At 37.7% G+C, this 17,692-nt stretch overlaps 1 protein-coding gene across 1 annotated transcript; it reads left to right on the plus strand.

Moving 5' to 3' along the window:
* The first annotated feature begins 1,405 nt into the window (after window positions 1–1,405).
* On the plus strand, window positions 1,406–16,870 carry LOC134307755 (tripartite motif-containing protein 16-like). Its single transcript, XM_062990567.1, has 7 exons — window positions 1,406–1,483; window positions 5,926–6,514; window positions 6,629–6,724; window positions 7,397–7,630; window positions 8,121–8,280; window positions 8,381–8,440; window positions 15,971–16,870. The coding sequence occupies exons 2-7, from the start codon at window positions 5,930–5,932 to the stop codon at window positions 16,504–16,506; spliced, it is 1,671 nt and encodes a 556-aa protein (XP_062846637.1). The 5' UTR covers window positions 1,406–1,483; window positions 5,926–5,929; the 3' UTR covers window positions 16,507–16,870.
* The last annotated feature ends 822 nt before the right edge of the window (window positions 16,871–17,692 follow it).

Genomic DNA, 17,692 nt, shown 5'->3' on the forward strand with positions numbered 1-17,692 from the left:
GCGAAACAGACGTTACAGAGCTCAGCAAACAAAGGGCTCTTATACCAGACCTCCCAATTAGTGCTGATCACCCACAGCTGTGGGGCTGGCTATTTAAGCCAGCTCTACACAGCAGTGGGTGTCGCACCTTTGTTTGTTTTGTGGTCTCTTGTGGCAGCTCGTCCACACTGTTGTTTAGCCATAGGTGGTAGCCCTGGTGGCGCTAGGCCATTAGGGTAAGTAAAACCGCAAGGTTTGAGGTAGTGAGGGTTTTCTTTCTGCCTCTTAGAAATAGTGTGGTGCGACGCCGCGCAGTCCTCGAACTGCTGTTTGTTTCAGCGCTAGCATTAGCTTAGCGGTCTCACTCAGTGCTCTATTAGCGCTGGTTATATCCTAGGCATCAGTGCCTTTAGTTAAACAGAACATTGGATTCTCCAACCGCTGGGTGGCGACTCCGGAAAGTACTCGGTAGTCACGCCAACATCCCCGGTTCGAATCCACACTCTCTACAGCTGCCCAGCTCTCGTGTAGTTGCTGGGTAGACTCTTTATCGCTGTCTCTTTAAAACGCTAACTTTAGCTTTAGCGGCTTTCACTCCGCGCTGTTTTAGCGTGGTAGTAATTCCGGCATCAGTGCCGTTAGTTAAACGGAACATTGGATTCTGCAACCGCTGGGTGGCAACTCCGGAAAGTAATCGGTAGTCACGCCAGCATCCCCGGTTCGAATCCACACTCTACCGTTGCTTAACCTTTCTCATTTGTTTTTCTCTTGTTTCAGATCGGTGTTTGTCAGCTTCCGTCGGAGTTTCCGATTGGGTTTTGTTTTGTTTTATGTTAGCTGTTTACCTTTTCTGTTGTCCTTATTAATTAAATAAAATATCTTTTTATATAATTTTACTTCTGCATTTGTGTCCCTTTCTTCCCACGTGACACTCCATAATTGTAAGCAATATAGTACCAACAGAACACAACTGTTTGAATCAGTACAGCGGGCAAAACATAATGATCTTTCATTATCAGGACTCTTAGGAAAAGAGGTAGGGAGGATAAGTTATTACATCAAGTTCTTAACAGAAACAGCTCTAGCGGAAAGAATCTAACAGAAATGTGGTATATTATTTTTTATTATTTTTTTTTATTTTTTTTATTTATTTTTTATGTGTTTCTTTATGTATTTATGTATTTATGTATTTTTATTTTATTTTATTTTATTTTATTTTATTTTATTTTATTTTATTTTATTATTTTATTTATTTTATTATTTTATTATTTTATTTATTTTATTTTATTTCCCTCCTTCCTTCTGTACAATCTTCTGTTCCAAACACAAAACAGTAAGTGGCGGTAATGCACCTTTAAGCTGGTATGCCAACCGCCAATAAACACAAAAGAAGAAGAAGAAGTTCAGCAGAAGTGAAACTGATCTGATTCTGTACCGTTAGAGTGTGGATCTGTTCCGTGTCTGTGTTTGTAGTTTTGTTGATAATTGAAGTTGATGAACGCAGGTGAGTTTATACATTTCCACACTTCTGTACATTACTGTGTATTGTTACTTTATGTAGTTCAGATTGTTGATTTGATTTAAACGCACTTGTTTTGAACAGAACACTCACGAACTAAACCAGGAAGTCTTGGACATTCGCCTGACATTCGAGTTTCTTTCGGCTCGTTCTCGGCTAATAAACATCCAAAAATGAGTGAAACTGCATTAACTGATTCTGCAGTAAACAAGGAACAAACTACAATCAAATATGTTAAAAAGTTTTTTCTGTAAATGTTTATTTTCTGTTATTTTTTAAATGTGAGGTTCATCTGTGTTGAAATGATAAGGAAGTGCTAAGGGAGCGTCTACAAAGTGCATGAAGCCGAGGTGTAGTTATTACCCAGTGGCATGTACCATTCAATACAACTGTATAAAGTCCTACAGTATGGGTACAGTAACAATATGTAGTGTCAACTAGGGGTGTGCTATATCGTATCGTTTACGATAATACCGGTATAATTTTTAAAACGATAAAAAAATCCCATATCGTGATAACAGCGATATTCTGCGTTGTTTACGTAATGACGTCACACAGCTACGCAAATGGCGTACGTTCGTTACGTGGATCATTTGGGCACAGCAACGAGTATGGCGGAAAGCGGCTCTGCAGTGGAGGAGCTCGTTCCACAAACTCCAAGTCCACCATAAATTAATATTTGGCAACCCAAACCCCAACCACCGCTTTGCCGGCGACTTTTTTGCGGAAGTATTTCTGCACAGGGATTCAATTCAACAGCGCACCTCCACCAAACAGTGCAGGAATACTCTTAACATTAATGTCAACCACCAACACAGAAGTATTACTACTGCTACTTAGCACTACTACTACTGTACTTAGTAGTAATTGTGGCGCGCTACAAGTAAAGGCGCCACCGGGCTCTGCTCGTTCCAGTGTTGCCAGATTGGGCGGTTATCCACCAAATTGGGCGGATTTTGTTGGGAAACAATTTAATAGCAGTTAAATAACACTTCTATTTAAAAGAAAATATTCCGTTTTAAGAAGCTCCAGCATTGTAGAAGGCTATTAAAGTAAAGTCAATTTTCAATGCTGATTTGGCTTAATAGTGTTGGTCAGTCTGTATCATATTGTTGAAAGAAAATTAAACTTAGTTTACCATACATTCACACTGGCATGCTCTGGGGTTCAAATGAGTCTCATCATTACACACAAGTTGGCAGCCAAATGATAAAGTATTGCAAAGGAATATCTTTCTTCCTCATAATGTTAAGGTTGCTATATTTTGGTTTTTCACTTGTCAGGGAAAATGAAAAGAAAAAAAGCGTATTATTATTATTATTATTATGCGGGTCTTCGTGATGTAATTCTACATGGCATTCACTGCCTGTATAGGTAAATGAGTGAGTGACTACATAAGAAAAAGGTATCAGTTTCTGTGTGACCCCTGTGTGTGAGCAATGGTCAGTCTGGCCACCCCTATGAAAATTGTCTGACTCCGCCATTACATTGTTACATTATTTTTATTGGAAAGACAAAATTCAGAAAAGTGTGCGTAATTCTTACATACTTCTTACATTTTTCTACGAAGTGTTTGAAACTTATATTAATTCTAAATCAAACCTGAACATTATTTTTTTTGCAATAGTGTTTTCTTGAAATAAATAAAATATTTTTCAGTGTTTTGTTATATCGCCAAAAATATCGTTATCGCAAAAATAACCTGAAATATCGTGATATTATTTTAGGGCCATATCGCCCACCCCTAGTGTCAACAATTCTACAAACATATATAACATATATAATATAATAAAAGATGCAAGAGTTACCTAGTGACATGTACCACCCACTACACTTAAATTACAGAAACAAACCCTACAGTATGGGTAGGGTCATTCCTACTATTTGGTGCCATTTCAGCTTGGTAACTTTCTATCAAAAATGCAAAACTTTCCATAATTTTATCATTTTATCTGAAGGAGGGCTTGTTAAACTATAAGAAATATATATTAGTCCAGCTCAGGATATTATACTCTAATAATTTTGACCAAAATATTTGCATAGGACATAGTTGACATAGGACAAATGTCTCCCCTGTTACAGGACGTTCTCGTCTTTATTATTAAGTGTTTTGAATGCACAGTTATTGCAATATTTACATTTTTTAAGAGCTTAAATGTCCCTCACTTTAGCCTGCAAATGTATTTTAAGAATGAATTAATAAACAAGCATTATCTAAAAACAGATATGTTGTATTTTTAAGGCACAATGTAATTTGAATACATTTCTTTTAGAATAAAAAGGAATTTCAGTGGAATTTGGCTCCATTTTAATTGATTTCATTTAAATCAATGAATGTTAATTTCATCAACAGGTTGGACATCATACCAGTGAACAACAGTACATCACAAAAAAAGAGCAACTCGTGTCCCCCACCCTGACCCCCCACCTTCAACCGTCAAATGTACTGAACACCTAAAGTAATTATCAGGAACATTTTTCAGTCTAGTGATCTCATAGATGTTTCAGCAACAGTACGTTATGTAACAACCCAGCAGCCCAAGTGTTTTTCTAGGAAATTCCACACTGTCTTCTCTAGTTTATTTAAAGGTTGTGGCTCTTTCATCAGGCATATAATCTGTTCATCCCTGTACCAGCTAATATCCTCTCGTGGACTTGGCCAATAGAACTTGTTTGCCCCATTCTTCAACCTCCAGAATGATTCCTGGGTAGGGTTCACCATCGTTGTTGACAATGCACCACTGCCTTTCATGATGACCTCAGGCCGTGATAGTTCTTCAATGAAATGTGGCCTTCGTCTTCTCCCAGGCTATAAACATTTCCTTCTCCCACAAGTAAAAGTTCCACCAAAGTGTTCATGTTCCTTAAATGGAAGAACATGGTCTCTGCAATGGGAATGTCTCCTCCATAGTGGACAAATTTGTCAGCTGATTCTTTAAGGGTAGCCCCAACACCATCTGGAGCCCCCTTTCCAAGGCTGGCCTTAAAAAAAAAAAAGTTCCAGCTGATGTCTTTAAAGCCTTTTTTGAAAGGTTCTTTTGATAGTAGGTAAAAGTTGCCCTTCTGTTTGTATTGAGTATCTGGGCCATCACTGAAGATATGGAGATATCTCTCCCTCACCATGTCTAACACAGGGCTGAGGTGGGCCCAGATAGCTGGGTGATTGTGCCACTTGGAAGGTGAGATGGAGCAGAAAGTCACTAATAATAAATACAATACTTGCTGGAAACACCTATTCATCTTACATCCACCCTACTATGTGTCCACCCTGTCACTGTGCAAAACAGCAACAGGGTGGACAGTAACAGGAGGGACATTTTATTCTAAACTTACCATTACTGCTCATGTGATGAACAACAGGCTAGTTCATGGTGACCACAGATGAAGATTTTTAACATGTTTATTAACCATATTGTAAAAATTACAAAAATGTACCAGTTTCCTCTATAAATAAGCATAACAGAGTGGACATGTTATGCTTTACCACATCAGTGAACCTTTTTAAAACATTGGAAAAAGATTAATTAAAGAATGATATTTACTCTAGATGATTATCCTCCAAAATGTATGCTACTTCCTGAGAGTCATGTGACTAGAGGAAGAGTCAGGAAGACAGTCCAGACAGATTTTCCTTCACAGTAACAGGTGGGACAGTCGACTCTGGGACACAACTTATTTTAAAGACTTTAAGTATTAAAAATGTATTAATAACAAAAAAATAACATTTGGTGAGGAATATTACAAATAAGGCTATACAAAAATAATGAAAAATGTAGAATTTGTTTGTTTTTTATTACTTATATTTGTAAATGAATTTGAGAAAACGTGATTGGGGACATGGCAGTTTAGCCTTCTTGCGCTAAAATTGAGTAATTATTTTAAATTAAATAATCCTGGGAACACAATTGTTTTCTATGGTAGAGGGGGTTAATCATGTAAGACAAGCTTTTAAAAATATGTATTAGCCCATTTTTACACAAAATATACCATATTATGTCACGGGGACTCAAATGGCACCAAATGCTAGTAATGACCCGGTACAGTAATAAAAAATGTTAAGGATGTAGTAGTTAACTAGTCATTTGTACTAGTTACTACAACCGCATTATAAAAGTCATACAGAATGGGTACAATAACGAATCATAAAATGTACTACAGTAAAGGTACAGTAATAATAAAATATAGAAGAACAATTGAAAAACACAAATTTTCATATAACGAAGGTTGTAGTAATTAACTAGTCACTTGTACTACTTACTACAACAACATTGCAAATTAAAAGTCCCACAGCATGAGTACAATAGGTCATAAAATTTTTTTTTTAATTAACAGAAATTGAGAAACGTAAACATGAACATAACACTCACAAAAGAAACCAGGAAGTCTGAGCTGCTGTGAATAACTTTTTTGTTTCTGTTTACGTGTAGAAAAATGGAGTCCAAAATTTCAGTAACTCAGGATGAGTTCAGCTGTTCAGTCTGTCTGGAAACACTGAAGGATCCAGCTGCTATTCCATGTGGACACAGTTTCTGTATGGTGTGTATTAACAACTGCTGGGATTGGGAGGATGATAAGGGAACATACAGCTGTCCACAGTGTAGACAAACCTTCACTCCAAGACCTGTTGTGAGGAGAAACACCATGCTGGCTGGAGTTGTGGAGAAACTGAAGAAAACAGAACTTCAAGCTCCACATCCTGGTCACTGTTTTTCTGAACCTGAAGATGTGGATTGTGATTCCTGCACTGGGACAAAATCCAAAGCTGTAAAATCCTGTCTGGTGTGTTTGGCCTCTTTCTGTGAAACTCACCTTCAGCCTCATTATCAAATTCTGTCTTATAAGAAGCACAAGCTGGTTAAGGCTTCCAGAAGACTCCAGGATCAGATCTGCTCTCAGCATGATAAACTGCTGGAGGTTTACTGTCGTACTGATCAGCAGTGTATCTGCGTGTTGTGCACCATGGATCATAAAGGACATGATACAATATCAGCTGCAGCAGAAAGAACTGAGAAACAGGTAAAAATATTATACAGCTCTCTTTAACAAGTAACAACTCATTAGCATTTACACTGACATTGTTTATGTGGTGCTCGTACACAATACAAGTAAATCCTAAATTATTTTGTGTAGAAGCAGCTGCTGGAGATCCAGAGAAAATTCCAGGAGAAAATCCAGAACAGAGAGAAGGAACTTTGTGAACTGATAAACGCTGTGGAGTCTCACAAGGTAAGTTTTATAAACAAAAAGCTCTCAGGATCAGTCCGACTCTCCTCCATAAAACCAATCTCCATTAAAAATGAGATATTTTATATCTCAGGTAACTTTGCAAGTGATGGAGCAATTTTGTTAATGAATTTAAAAAATATTTAAATTATGCCTGGTTAGTTGATGATTGATGCTGTACAACAATTCTGAGGTTGTGCTAATAATGTTTACTGATACTCAAAATAATTTCTGTAACAGTATGCTACCACCAGCACATGTTACAGTACATATGGTGTTTTTTTATTTTTATTAGATTTAATCCAGACATATAATTTTGAATTAAGGACATACAGGAGCAGATGTTTTGTATCAAAATCTGTGAGGAAATATAACATGCTGATAAATGCAGTAAAAACTAAAGTGATGATGAACACTGAAGAAGTGCTGGAGTTTAAGGTGGAAGGTAAAACTGGAACTTTCTCTTATATTCGGGAAGTAGAGTATGAAATACTGCATCATATGGACATGATGATGATGGTAACATTTACAAGAGTATGAAAAATCAAGTCATTTAGCACCATCACCAAGCTATGAGTGATAAGTCTTAGTCTGGCCAGTAAGCTACATATGAATGTGAAGGATGGACAAATATCTGAGTGAGAAACGTTTTCCTCTTTCTAAATCCTCTAACAGTGTTCTGCACAGACAGCAGTGAAGAACATTGAGAGGATCTGTACTGAACTAATCAACTCAATTAACAGAAGATGCTCTGAGCTAAAAGATCTGATCAGAGATCGAGAGACAGCAGAAGTAAGTCGAGCTGAAAAAGTCCTGAAGCAGGTGGAGCAGCAGATTGTAGAGCTGAAGAGGAAAGATGCTGAACTGGAACAGCTTTCACACACAGAGGATCCCGTCCATTTCCTCCAGGTAACAGCACTAAAAATAATTATATTATTGCTGCACCAGTCCAAGTAATAAATTACAGCGGTATCTTGTAACTTGACGTCCCCTAAACTCAAAATCTTTAAAACGTTGATGCCTTTCGTCAAGAAGTTTGGTCTTTTAAACTCGATTATTTTCATTCATTCAGACATGTTGGGGAGAGCCGGAAACGCAACAGCAAAGCATTTAAAGGCGTCTCACCCCTGATGGTAGCTTTGCGCATCTTTGTTCATCTTCCACAACTCTATAACATAGGGAAACCCCCCTCTACACAAGACACATTATGACCCATAAAGTCGTAACACTCGGGGTTCTAAGAAATTGTAAGAATCCGAATCAGCTTTTTTGAGAGATCATGAAATACTGTTAATGTTATTTGGAGAAACATCACTCTGTGCTTCATGTCAGTCGTCTATTATTTGTGATTCATCATCATCTTGTTGTTTCTCTGTGAACATTATTTGTCTGGATGTAGAATTTTCAATCTCTCTCGGCTCCTGCTGGATCTGCAGAATCAGCCGCCATCACAATCAGTCCTTTCCCCTCATTTGATGATGTTACAAAGTCTGTATCTCAGCTGAGAGAGAAAGTAGAAGAATTCTGCAAAGAGCAGTGTGCGAAGATACCAGATGAAGGTGAGTTCAAGCCCTCAGTGTTCCATTGTCTCCAAAATGCTTCGGTACTCAAACATCAAACAAAACAATCAAATCCCCATTTTGTTCATTTTTTTTGCAGTGAAGAAAGTCTGGATCACTCTGCCTACTGAACTTAAAATCAGAGAAGATTTTCTACACTGTAAGTTTCTCACAAGCACACAAACATACACAGTGCAGTGAAAAAGTATTTGCACCCCCAGTTATCTGTATTTTTACAGATTTGTCAGTTCAGATGCTACAGCAGCTCAGTTTGGTCTAAATCTAAGTCTAAATCTGATTAAGTCCAAAACCTAAACTTTATTTCCTTAGATTTAATTTAACAAAGATCTGCTCTTGTTATTTGGAATTGTTGTGTTTTTGTTTTACACAAGTGTTTAATCTTTAAATCATGAACTGATGACCAGACATTCTTTAGCCCTGAAACACCATCACACAACCACAACCATGACTGACTGTTAGTAAGATTTTTTATTGTAAAATGCTGTTATAGCTTCATTGCAAGTATAAGAATTCTGACTCATCAATTCACAGAACATCATCGCCAAAAGGCTTGAGGGTCATTAAGGTTCTTATATTGCTAAATGAGAGGCGAGGCTTTATGTTCCTCTTAGTTAACAGTGATTTTACCTTGTGACTCTCCCATGGATTTTATTTGTGTTCAGTCTCCTTCTAATACTGGAATCATTCAATCAGATCTAAATTGAGGTCAGCAGGTCCTGCAGTTTCCTAAATGTTTGTTTGGGTTCTTGTATGTTTTCCTCGATGAGACATTGATGAGCTCTTGAAGTATCTTAACTGTTCCAAGTGTCATATGGATATCATGACTCTTACTGTGGTTCACTGCAGTACTAATACATTAGGATTGGCTTTGTAACTTTTTTCAGACTGATATGTTACAATTACTTTTTGGTTTATTTTGGAATTTGTTTGGACAGTGGTGAATCATTCAGAATCCTCAGATTAGGAACATTTTGAGACCTTGCTAAAGACCACTGTTCCATGTACTTATCTTCAATAGTTATTTAAAATCACTAAGAACTTGAAATAGAGGTCATGAAGTTAAAACAACTAAAACAATCATTTAAACTTCTGTCTGTATAATTCTGATCCAAGAGATTTTCTTTCAGGAGAGATCCAGAGTCTCAGTGAATGTAGTGTCTGTGTGAATGTGTTTTTGTAATTTATTTGTGTGATTGTGTAGTGTCTGTGTGTATGTGTAGGGTTTATATGTATGTGTTTGTGTGATTGTGTAGTGTCTGTGTGTATGTGTAGGGTTTGTTTGAGTTTGTGTGATTGTGTAGTGTCTGTTTGTATGGGTAGGGTATGGATGTGTGTGTCATTGTGTAGTGTCTGTGTACGTGTAGGGTTTGAATGTGTTTAATTGTGTGATTGTGTAGTGTCTGTGTGTATGTGTAAGATTTGTATGTGTGTGTGTGATTGTTTAGTGTCTGTAAAGTTTGCATGTGTGTTTGTGTAGTGTATGTTTGTATGTGTATGATTTGTATGTGTGTATTTGATTGTGTAGTCTCTGTGTGTTTGTGTAGTGTATGTTTGTATGTGTATGATTTGTATATGTGTGTTTGATTGTGTAGTGTGTGTGTGTTTGTATGTGTGTGTTTTTGTAGTGTATGTTTGTATTTGTAGGATTTGTATGTGTGTGTTTGATTGTGTAGTGTCTGTGTGTTTGTATGTGTGATTATGTAGTGTATGTTTGTATATGTGTGTTTGTTTGATTGTGTAGTGTCTGTGTGTATGTGTATTTTTGTGTGATTGTGTAGAGTATGTTTGTATGTGTAGGGTTTGCATGTGTGTGTTTGTGTGATTGTGTAGTGTCTGTGGGATTTTGTAAAGTCTGTGTGTGTAGGGTTTGTATGTGTGTAGCTTTTGTGTGATTGTGTAGTACCTGTGTATATGTGTTGGGTTTAAACGTTTGTGGTTTGTGTGATTGTGTAGTATCTGTGTGTGTGTGTGTGATTGTGTAGTGTCTGTATGTATATGTATGGTTTGTATGTTTGTGTGATTGTGTGGTGCCTATGTGTGTAGGGTTTGTATGTGTGTATTTTTGTGTAGTAATTGTGTAGTGCCTATGTGTATGTGTTGGGTTTAAATGTGTGATTGTGTAGTGTCTGTGTGTGTATGGTTTGTGTGTATGTGTAGGGTTTGTTTGTGTGTGTGTTTGTGTGATTGTGTAGTGTATTTGTGTATGTGTGTTTGTATGTGTGTGTTTGTGTGATTGTGTAGTCTTTGTGTACGTGTGTTTGCATGCGTTTGTTTGTGTGATTGTGTAGTGTCTTTGTGTATGTGTGTTTAATTGTGTAGTGTCTGTGTGTATGTGTAGGGTTTGTTTGTGTGTGTGTTTGTGTAGTGTATTTGTGTATGTGTGTTTGTGTAGTGTCTGTGTGTATGTATTTGTATGTGTGTGTTTGTGTGATTGTGTAGTGTATGTGTGTGTGTAAATGTGTAGTGTTTGTGTAGGGTTTGTATGTGTGTGTTTGTGTGATTGTGTAGTGATTGTGTAGTGTCTGTGTATTGTTTGTATGTGTGTATTTGTGTGATTGTGTAATGCCTGTGTGTATGTGTAGGGATTTTATGTGTGTGTTTGTGTGATTGTGTAGTGTCTGTGTGTATGTGTAGGGTTTGTGTGTATTTGCAGGGTTTGTATGTGTGTGTTTGTGTGATTGTGTAGTGTCTGTGTATGTGTTTGTAATTGTGTAGTTCCTGTGTGTGTGTGTGTGTGTGATTGTGTAGCGTCTGTATGTATGTGTAGGGTTTGTATGTGTGTGTTTGTGTTATGTGTAGGGTTTGAATGTGTGCGTTTGTGTTGTGTAGGGTTTGTATGTGTGTATTTTTGTGTAGTGATTATGTAGTGCCTATGTGTATGTGTTGGGTTTAAATGTGTGTGTTTGTGTGATTGTGTAGTGTCTGTGTGTGTATGGTTTGTGTGTATATGTAGGGTTTGTTTGTGTGTGTATGTTTGTGTGATTGTGTAGTGTATTTGTGTATGTGTGTTTGTATGATTGTGTAGTGTCTTTGTGTATGTGTGTTTGCATGCGTTTGTGTGATTGTGTAGTGTCTTTGTGTATGTGTGTTTAATTGTGTAGTGTCTGTGTGTATTTGTAGGGTTTGTTTGTGTGTGTGTTTGTGTAATGTATTTGTGTATGTGTGTTTGATTGTGTAGTGTCTGTGTGTATGTATTTGTATGTGTGTGTTTGTGTGATTGTGTAGTGTTTGTGTGTATGTGCAGGGTTTGTATGTGTGTGTGTAAATGTGTAGTGTCTGTGTGTTTGTGTAGGGTTTGTATGTGTGTGTTTGTGTGATTGTGTAGTGTCTGTGTATGTGTTTGTAATTGTGTAGTTCCTGTGTGTGTGTGTGTGTGATTGTGTAGCGTCTGTATGTATGTGTAGGGTTTGTATGTGTGTGTTTGTGTTATGTGTAGGGTTTGAATGTGTGCGTTTGTGTTGTGTAGGGTTTGTATGTATGTATTTTTGTGTAGTGATTATGTAGTGCCTATGTGTATGTGTTGGGTTTAAATGTGTGTGTTTGTGTGATTGTGTAGTGTCTGTGTGTGTATGGTTTGTGTGTATATGTAGGGTTTGTTTGTGTGTGTATGTTTGTGTGATTGTGTAGTGTATTTGTGTATGTGTGTTTGTATGATTGTGTAGTGTCTTTGTGTATGTGTGTTTGCATGCGTTTGTGTGATTGTGTAGTGTCTTTGTGTATGTGTGTTTAATTGTGTAGTGTCTGTGTGTATTTGTAGGGTTTGTTTGTGTGTGTGTTTGTGTAATGTATTTGTGTATGTGTGTTTGATTGTGTAGTGTCTGTGTGTATGTATTTGTATGTGTGTGTTTGTGTGTTTGTGTGATTGTGTAGTGTTTGTGTGTATGTGCAGGGTTTGTATGTGTGTGTGTAAATGTGTAGTGTCTGTGTGTTTGTGTAGGGTTTGTATGTGTGTGTTTGTGTGATTGTGTAGTGTCTGTGTGTATGTGTTGGGTTTAAATGTGTATTTGTGTGATGGTGTAGTGTTTGTGTGATTGTGTAGTGTCTGTTATTGTGTAGTGCCTGTGTGTATGTGTAACGTTTGTTTGTGTGTGTTTTTGTGATTGTGTAGTGTTTGGTGTATGTGTAGGGTTTGTTTGTGTGTGTGTTTGTGTAGTGTCTTTGTGTATGTGTGTGTTTGTATGCGTGTGTTTGTGTAGTGTCTTTGTGTATGTGTGTTTGATTGTGTAGTGTTTGTGTGTATGTGTAAAGTCTGTATGTGTTTGTGTGATTGTGTATTATTAGTATTTGTGTGATTGTGTATTGTCTTTGTGTATGTGTGTGTTTGAATGTTTGTGTGATTGTGTAGTGTCTGTGTGTATGTGTAGGGTGTGTATGTGTGTGATTCTGTAGTGTCTGTGTGTATTTGCAGCGTTTGTATGTGTGTGTATGTGTGATTGTGTATGTGTAGGGTTTGTATGTGTGTGATTGTGTAGTGTATGTGTGTATGTGTAGGGTTTGTATGTTTTTGTGTGATTGTGTAGTGTCTGTGTGTTTGTGTAGGTTGTATGTGTGTGTTTGTGTGATTGTGTAGTGTCTGTGTATTGTTTGTATGTGTGTATTTGTGTGATTGTGTAGTGCCTGTGTGTATGTGTAGGGATTTTATGTGTGTGTTTGTGTGATTGTGTAGTGTCTGTGTGTATGTGTAGGGTTTGTGTGTATTTGCAGGGTTTGTATGTGTGTGTTTGTGTGATTGTGTAGTGTCTGTGTATGTGTTTGTAATTGTGTAGTTCCTGTGTGTGTGTGATTGTGTAGTGTCTGTATGTATGTGTAGGGTTTGTATGTGTGTGTTTGTGTTATGTGTAGTGTTTGTATGTGTGTATTTTTGTGTAGTGATTATGTAGTGCCTATGTGTATGTGTTGGGTTTAAATGTGTGTGTTTGTGTGATTGTGTAGTGTCTGTGTGTGTATGGTTTGTCTGTATATGTAGGGTTTGTTTGTGTGTATGTTTGTGTGATTGTGTAGTGTATTTGTGTATGTGTGTTTGTATGTGTGTGTTTGTGTGATTGTGTGTTTGTGTAGTGTATTTGTGTATGTGTGTTTGATTGTGTAGTGTCTGTGTGTATGTATTTGTATGTGTGTGTTTGTGTGATTGTGTAGTGTCTGTGTGTATGTGCAGGGTTTGTATGTGTGTGTGTAAATGTGTAGTGTCTGTGTGTTTGTGTAGGGTTTGCATGTGTGTGTTTGTGTGATTGTGTAGTGATTGTGTAGTGTCTGTGTATTGTTTGTATGTGTGTATTTGTGTGATTGTGTAGTGCCTGTGTGTATGTGTTGGGTTTAAATGTGTATTTGTGTGATGGTGTAGTGTTTGTGTGATTGTGTAGTGTCTGTTATTGTGTAGTGTCTGTGTGTATGTGTAACGTTTGTTTGTGTGATTGTGTAGTGTTTGGTGTATGTGTAGGGTTTGTGTAGTGTCTTTGTGTATGTGTGTGTTTGTATGCGTGTGTTTGTGTAGTGTCTTTGTGTATGTGTGTTTGATTGTGTAGTGTTTGTGTGTATGTGTAAAGTCTGTATGTGTTTGTGTGATTGTGTAGTATTAGTATTTGTGTGATTGTGTATTGTCTTTGTGTATGTGTGTGTTTGCATGTTTGTGTGATTGTGTAGTGTCTGTGTGTATGTGTAGGGTGTGTATGTGTGTGATTCTGTAGTGTCTGTGTGTATGTGTGTGTTTGCATGTTTGTGTAATTGTGTAGTGTCTGTGTATGTGTAGGGCTTGTATGTGTGTGATTGTGTAGTGTATGTGTGTATGTGTAGGGTTTGTATGTTTTTGTGTGATAGTGTAGTGTCTGTGTGTATGTGTAGGGTTTGTATGTGTGTGATTGTGTAGTGTCTGTGTATATGTGTAGGGTTTGTATGTGTTTGTGTAGCATTTGTGTGTCTAGTTTCACACTCACACACACACACTTAGACATACAGTGCTGGCCAAAAGTATTGGCACCCCTGCAATTCTGTCAGATAATATTCAATTTCTTCCAGAAAATGATTGCAATCACAAATGCTTTGGTATTAATATCTTCATTTATTTAGCTTGCAATGAAAAAACACAAAAGAGAATGGAAAAAAAGTCAAATCAATTATCATTTTACACAAAACTCCAAAAATGGGCCGGACAAAAGTATTGGCACCCTCAGCCTAATACTTGGTAGCACAACCTTTAGACAAAATAACTGCGAACAACCGCTTCCGGTAACCATCAATGAGTGTTTTACAATGCCCTGCTGGAATTTTAGACCATTCTTCTTTGGCAAACTGCTCCAGGTCCCTGAGATTTGAAGGGTGCCTTCTCCAAACTGCCATTTTGAGATCTCTCCACAGGTGTTCTATGGGATTCAGGTCTGGACTCATTGCTGGCCACTTTAGAAGTCTCCAGTGCTTTCTCTCAAACCATTTTCTAGTGCTTTTTGAAGTGTGTTTTGGGTCATTGTCCTGCTGGAAGACCCATGACCTCTGAGGGAGACCCAGCTTTCTCACACTGGGCCCTACATTATGCTGCAAAATTTGTTGGTAGTCTTCAGACTTCATAATGCCATGCACACGGTCAAGCAGTCCAGTGCCAGAGGCAGCAAAGCAACCCCAAAACATCAGGGAACCTCCGCCATGTTTGACTGTAGGGACCGTGTTCTTTTCTTTGAAGGCTTCGTTTTTTTTTCTTGTAAACTCTATGTTGATGCCTTTTCCCAAAAAGCTCTACTTTTGTCTCATCTGACCAGAGAACATTCTTCCAAAACGTTTTTGGCTTTCTCAGGTAAGTTTTGGCAAACTCCAGCCTGGCTTTTTTATGTCTCTGGGTCAGAAGTGGGGTCTTCCTGGGTATCCTACCATAGAGTCCCTTTTCATTCAGACGCCGACGGATAGTACGGGTTGACACTGTTGTACCCTCGGACTGCAGGGCAGCTTGAACTTGTTTGGATGTTAGTCGAGGTTCTTTATCCACCATCCGCACAATCTTTCGTTGAAATCTCTCGTCAATTTTTCTTTTCCGTCCACATCTAGGGAGGTTAGCCACAGTGCCATGGGCTTTAAACTTCTTGATGACACTGCGCACGGTAGACACAGGAACATTCAGGTCTTTGGAGATGGACTTGTAGCCTTGAGATTGCCCATGCTTTCTCACAATTTTGCTTCTCAAGTCCTCAGACAGTTCTTTGGTCTTCTTTCTTTTCTCCATGCTCAATGTGGTACACACAAGGACACAGGACAGAGGTTGAGTCAACTTTAATCCATTTTAACTGGCTGCAAGTGTGATTTAGTTATTGCCACCACCTGTTATGTGCCACAGGTAAGTAACAGGTGCTGTTAATTACACAAATTAGAGAAGCATCACATGATTTTTCAAAGGGTGCCAATACTTTTGTCCACCCCCTTTTTTATGTTTGGTGTGGAATTATATCCAATTTGGCTTTTTGACAATTCTTTTTGTGGTTTTCCATTGAAGACAAATTAAATGAACATTTTAATATCAAAGCATTTGTAATTGCAATCATTTTCTGGAAGAAATTGAGTATTATCTGACAGAATTGCAGGGGTGCCAATACTTTTGGCCAGCACTGTATGTATAATTACACACACACACACACACACTTTCTCTCTCTCTCTTCTATGTTAATTGGTTTATTTTGTGTTTCCTCTCCAGATGTTTGTCAGTTCACACTGGATCCAAACACAGTAAACAAATTCCTCCGTCTGTCTGAGGAGAACAAAGTGGTGACCCGGAGTGAAACAGAACATTCGTATCCTGATCATCCAGATAGATTTGATATTTACTCTCAGTTTGTGTGTAGAGAGAGTGTGAGTGGACGCTGTTACTGGGAGGTTGAGTGGAGTGGGAATGTTGGGGTTTATATAGCTGTGTCATATAAAAGCATCAGCAGGAAGGGACGTGGTGATGAGTGTGTGTTTGGATGTAATGATCAGTCCTGGAGTTTGTTCTGTTCTCTATTCGGATTGTCATTCAGGCACAATAACAAAGACACTAAAATTCCCACAATGCCGAGTTCCTCTAGAATAGGAGTGTATGTGGATTATGACGCAGGAACTCTGTCCTTCTACAGCGTCTCTGATACAATGAAGCTCCTCCACAGAGTTCAGACCACGTTCACTCATCTCCTCTACCCGGGGTTTGGTCTTTGTTTAGGATCAGAAGTGAAACTGTCAGATTTAACAAATTAAATGTAAAATTTACATGAAAGTGTAACATTAAACTGTTTGAGTGATTTTAGAATCTGTGAGGCAGTGATACATTTATGAAGATTTTTTATTTATTTAATTTATTAACCACCATTTATTTAGTGCTGTGAAAAAGTATTTACCCCCTTTCCTGATTTCTTCTTTTCTTAAATATTTATCATCTAAATCAGTGGTTCTCAAACTGTGGTATGCGTACCACTGGTGGTACCTGAAGCAGCATGAGGTGGTACGCCAGATAATCTCGGAAAAGTAATTATATGCACCGAAAAAATAAATCATTTAATAATTATAAAAAAAATAAAAATATGAAACAAAATGTGTAAATTAATAATAAAATCTGTTTCAAAGTTCTTATAATTCTGTTTTAATAAAATCAGTTTAATTAAAACAAATTGAATTAAAACGAATGTGTTTTTAAAATTTTTCGGGGCTACGCAGACACCGTACTTCATTACGTCTATACTTCACATTCGTGGTTTCCATCTCGAAATTTCCGAAACGTTATCAGTAGCTCTCTCGCTTTTGTCAGAGCCAGAGCTCACTAATCTCGTTCCTGACTTCACCAGGCTGTGCTCTGCTATACAGGTGCTCCCCTCTCACTCACATGCTCAGTGCTAACTGCATATATAGTGATGGGTCGTTTGCGAACGATCCGATTCTATTGAACGGATCTTTGAAATGAACGAAAGGAGTCTTTTATTTCTGCACAGTTCCTATCGACTGTAATCCACCCATTCAGCTTTGCATCAGTAGAGGGAATTATCGTAATGAGAGCTGTTTATTGTCGATATACAGGAGAGCGAGCAACACACACACACACACACAATCTCAATCCGCTCCCTACTCACTCCGCCTCCGTTTGCGCATTATTTATTTATTTATTTTTATTTTAAACAACATAACATACAGAACAATAAAAAAGAATACAATTTCTCGTGGAGGATGTCATACCTATAGATTACAATCTAGGGGGCGCAAAATAATAATAATAAAAAGAAAATAAGATCAAAAAACAGAGGAACAAGCCATACAATAATACAATGAGAAACTTAAAACAGTAAGTTTTTAGAGATCTGATGTGAGATGATTCTAGCAGTTTTCCAGTTTTTCAATCTATTTAATACAGACTAGTATGATTTAAATTCAGTCATGAAGCAGAGGAAGGAGG

The sequence above is a fragment of the Trichomycterus rosablanca genome, unplaced genomic scaffold (assembly GCF_030014385.1).
Source record: "Trichomycterus rosablanca isolate fTriRos1 unplaced genomic scaffold, fTriRos1.hap1 scaffold_331, whole genome shotgun sequence".
NCBI lineage: Eukaryota > Metazoa > Chordata > Actinopteri > Siluriformes > Trichomycteridae > Trichomycterus > Trichomycterus rosablanca.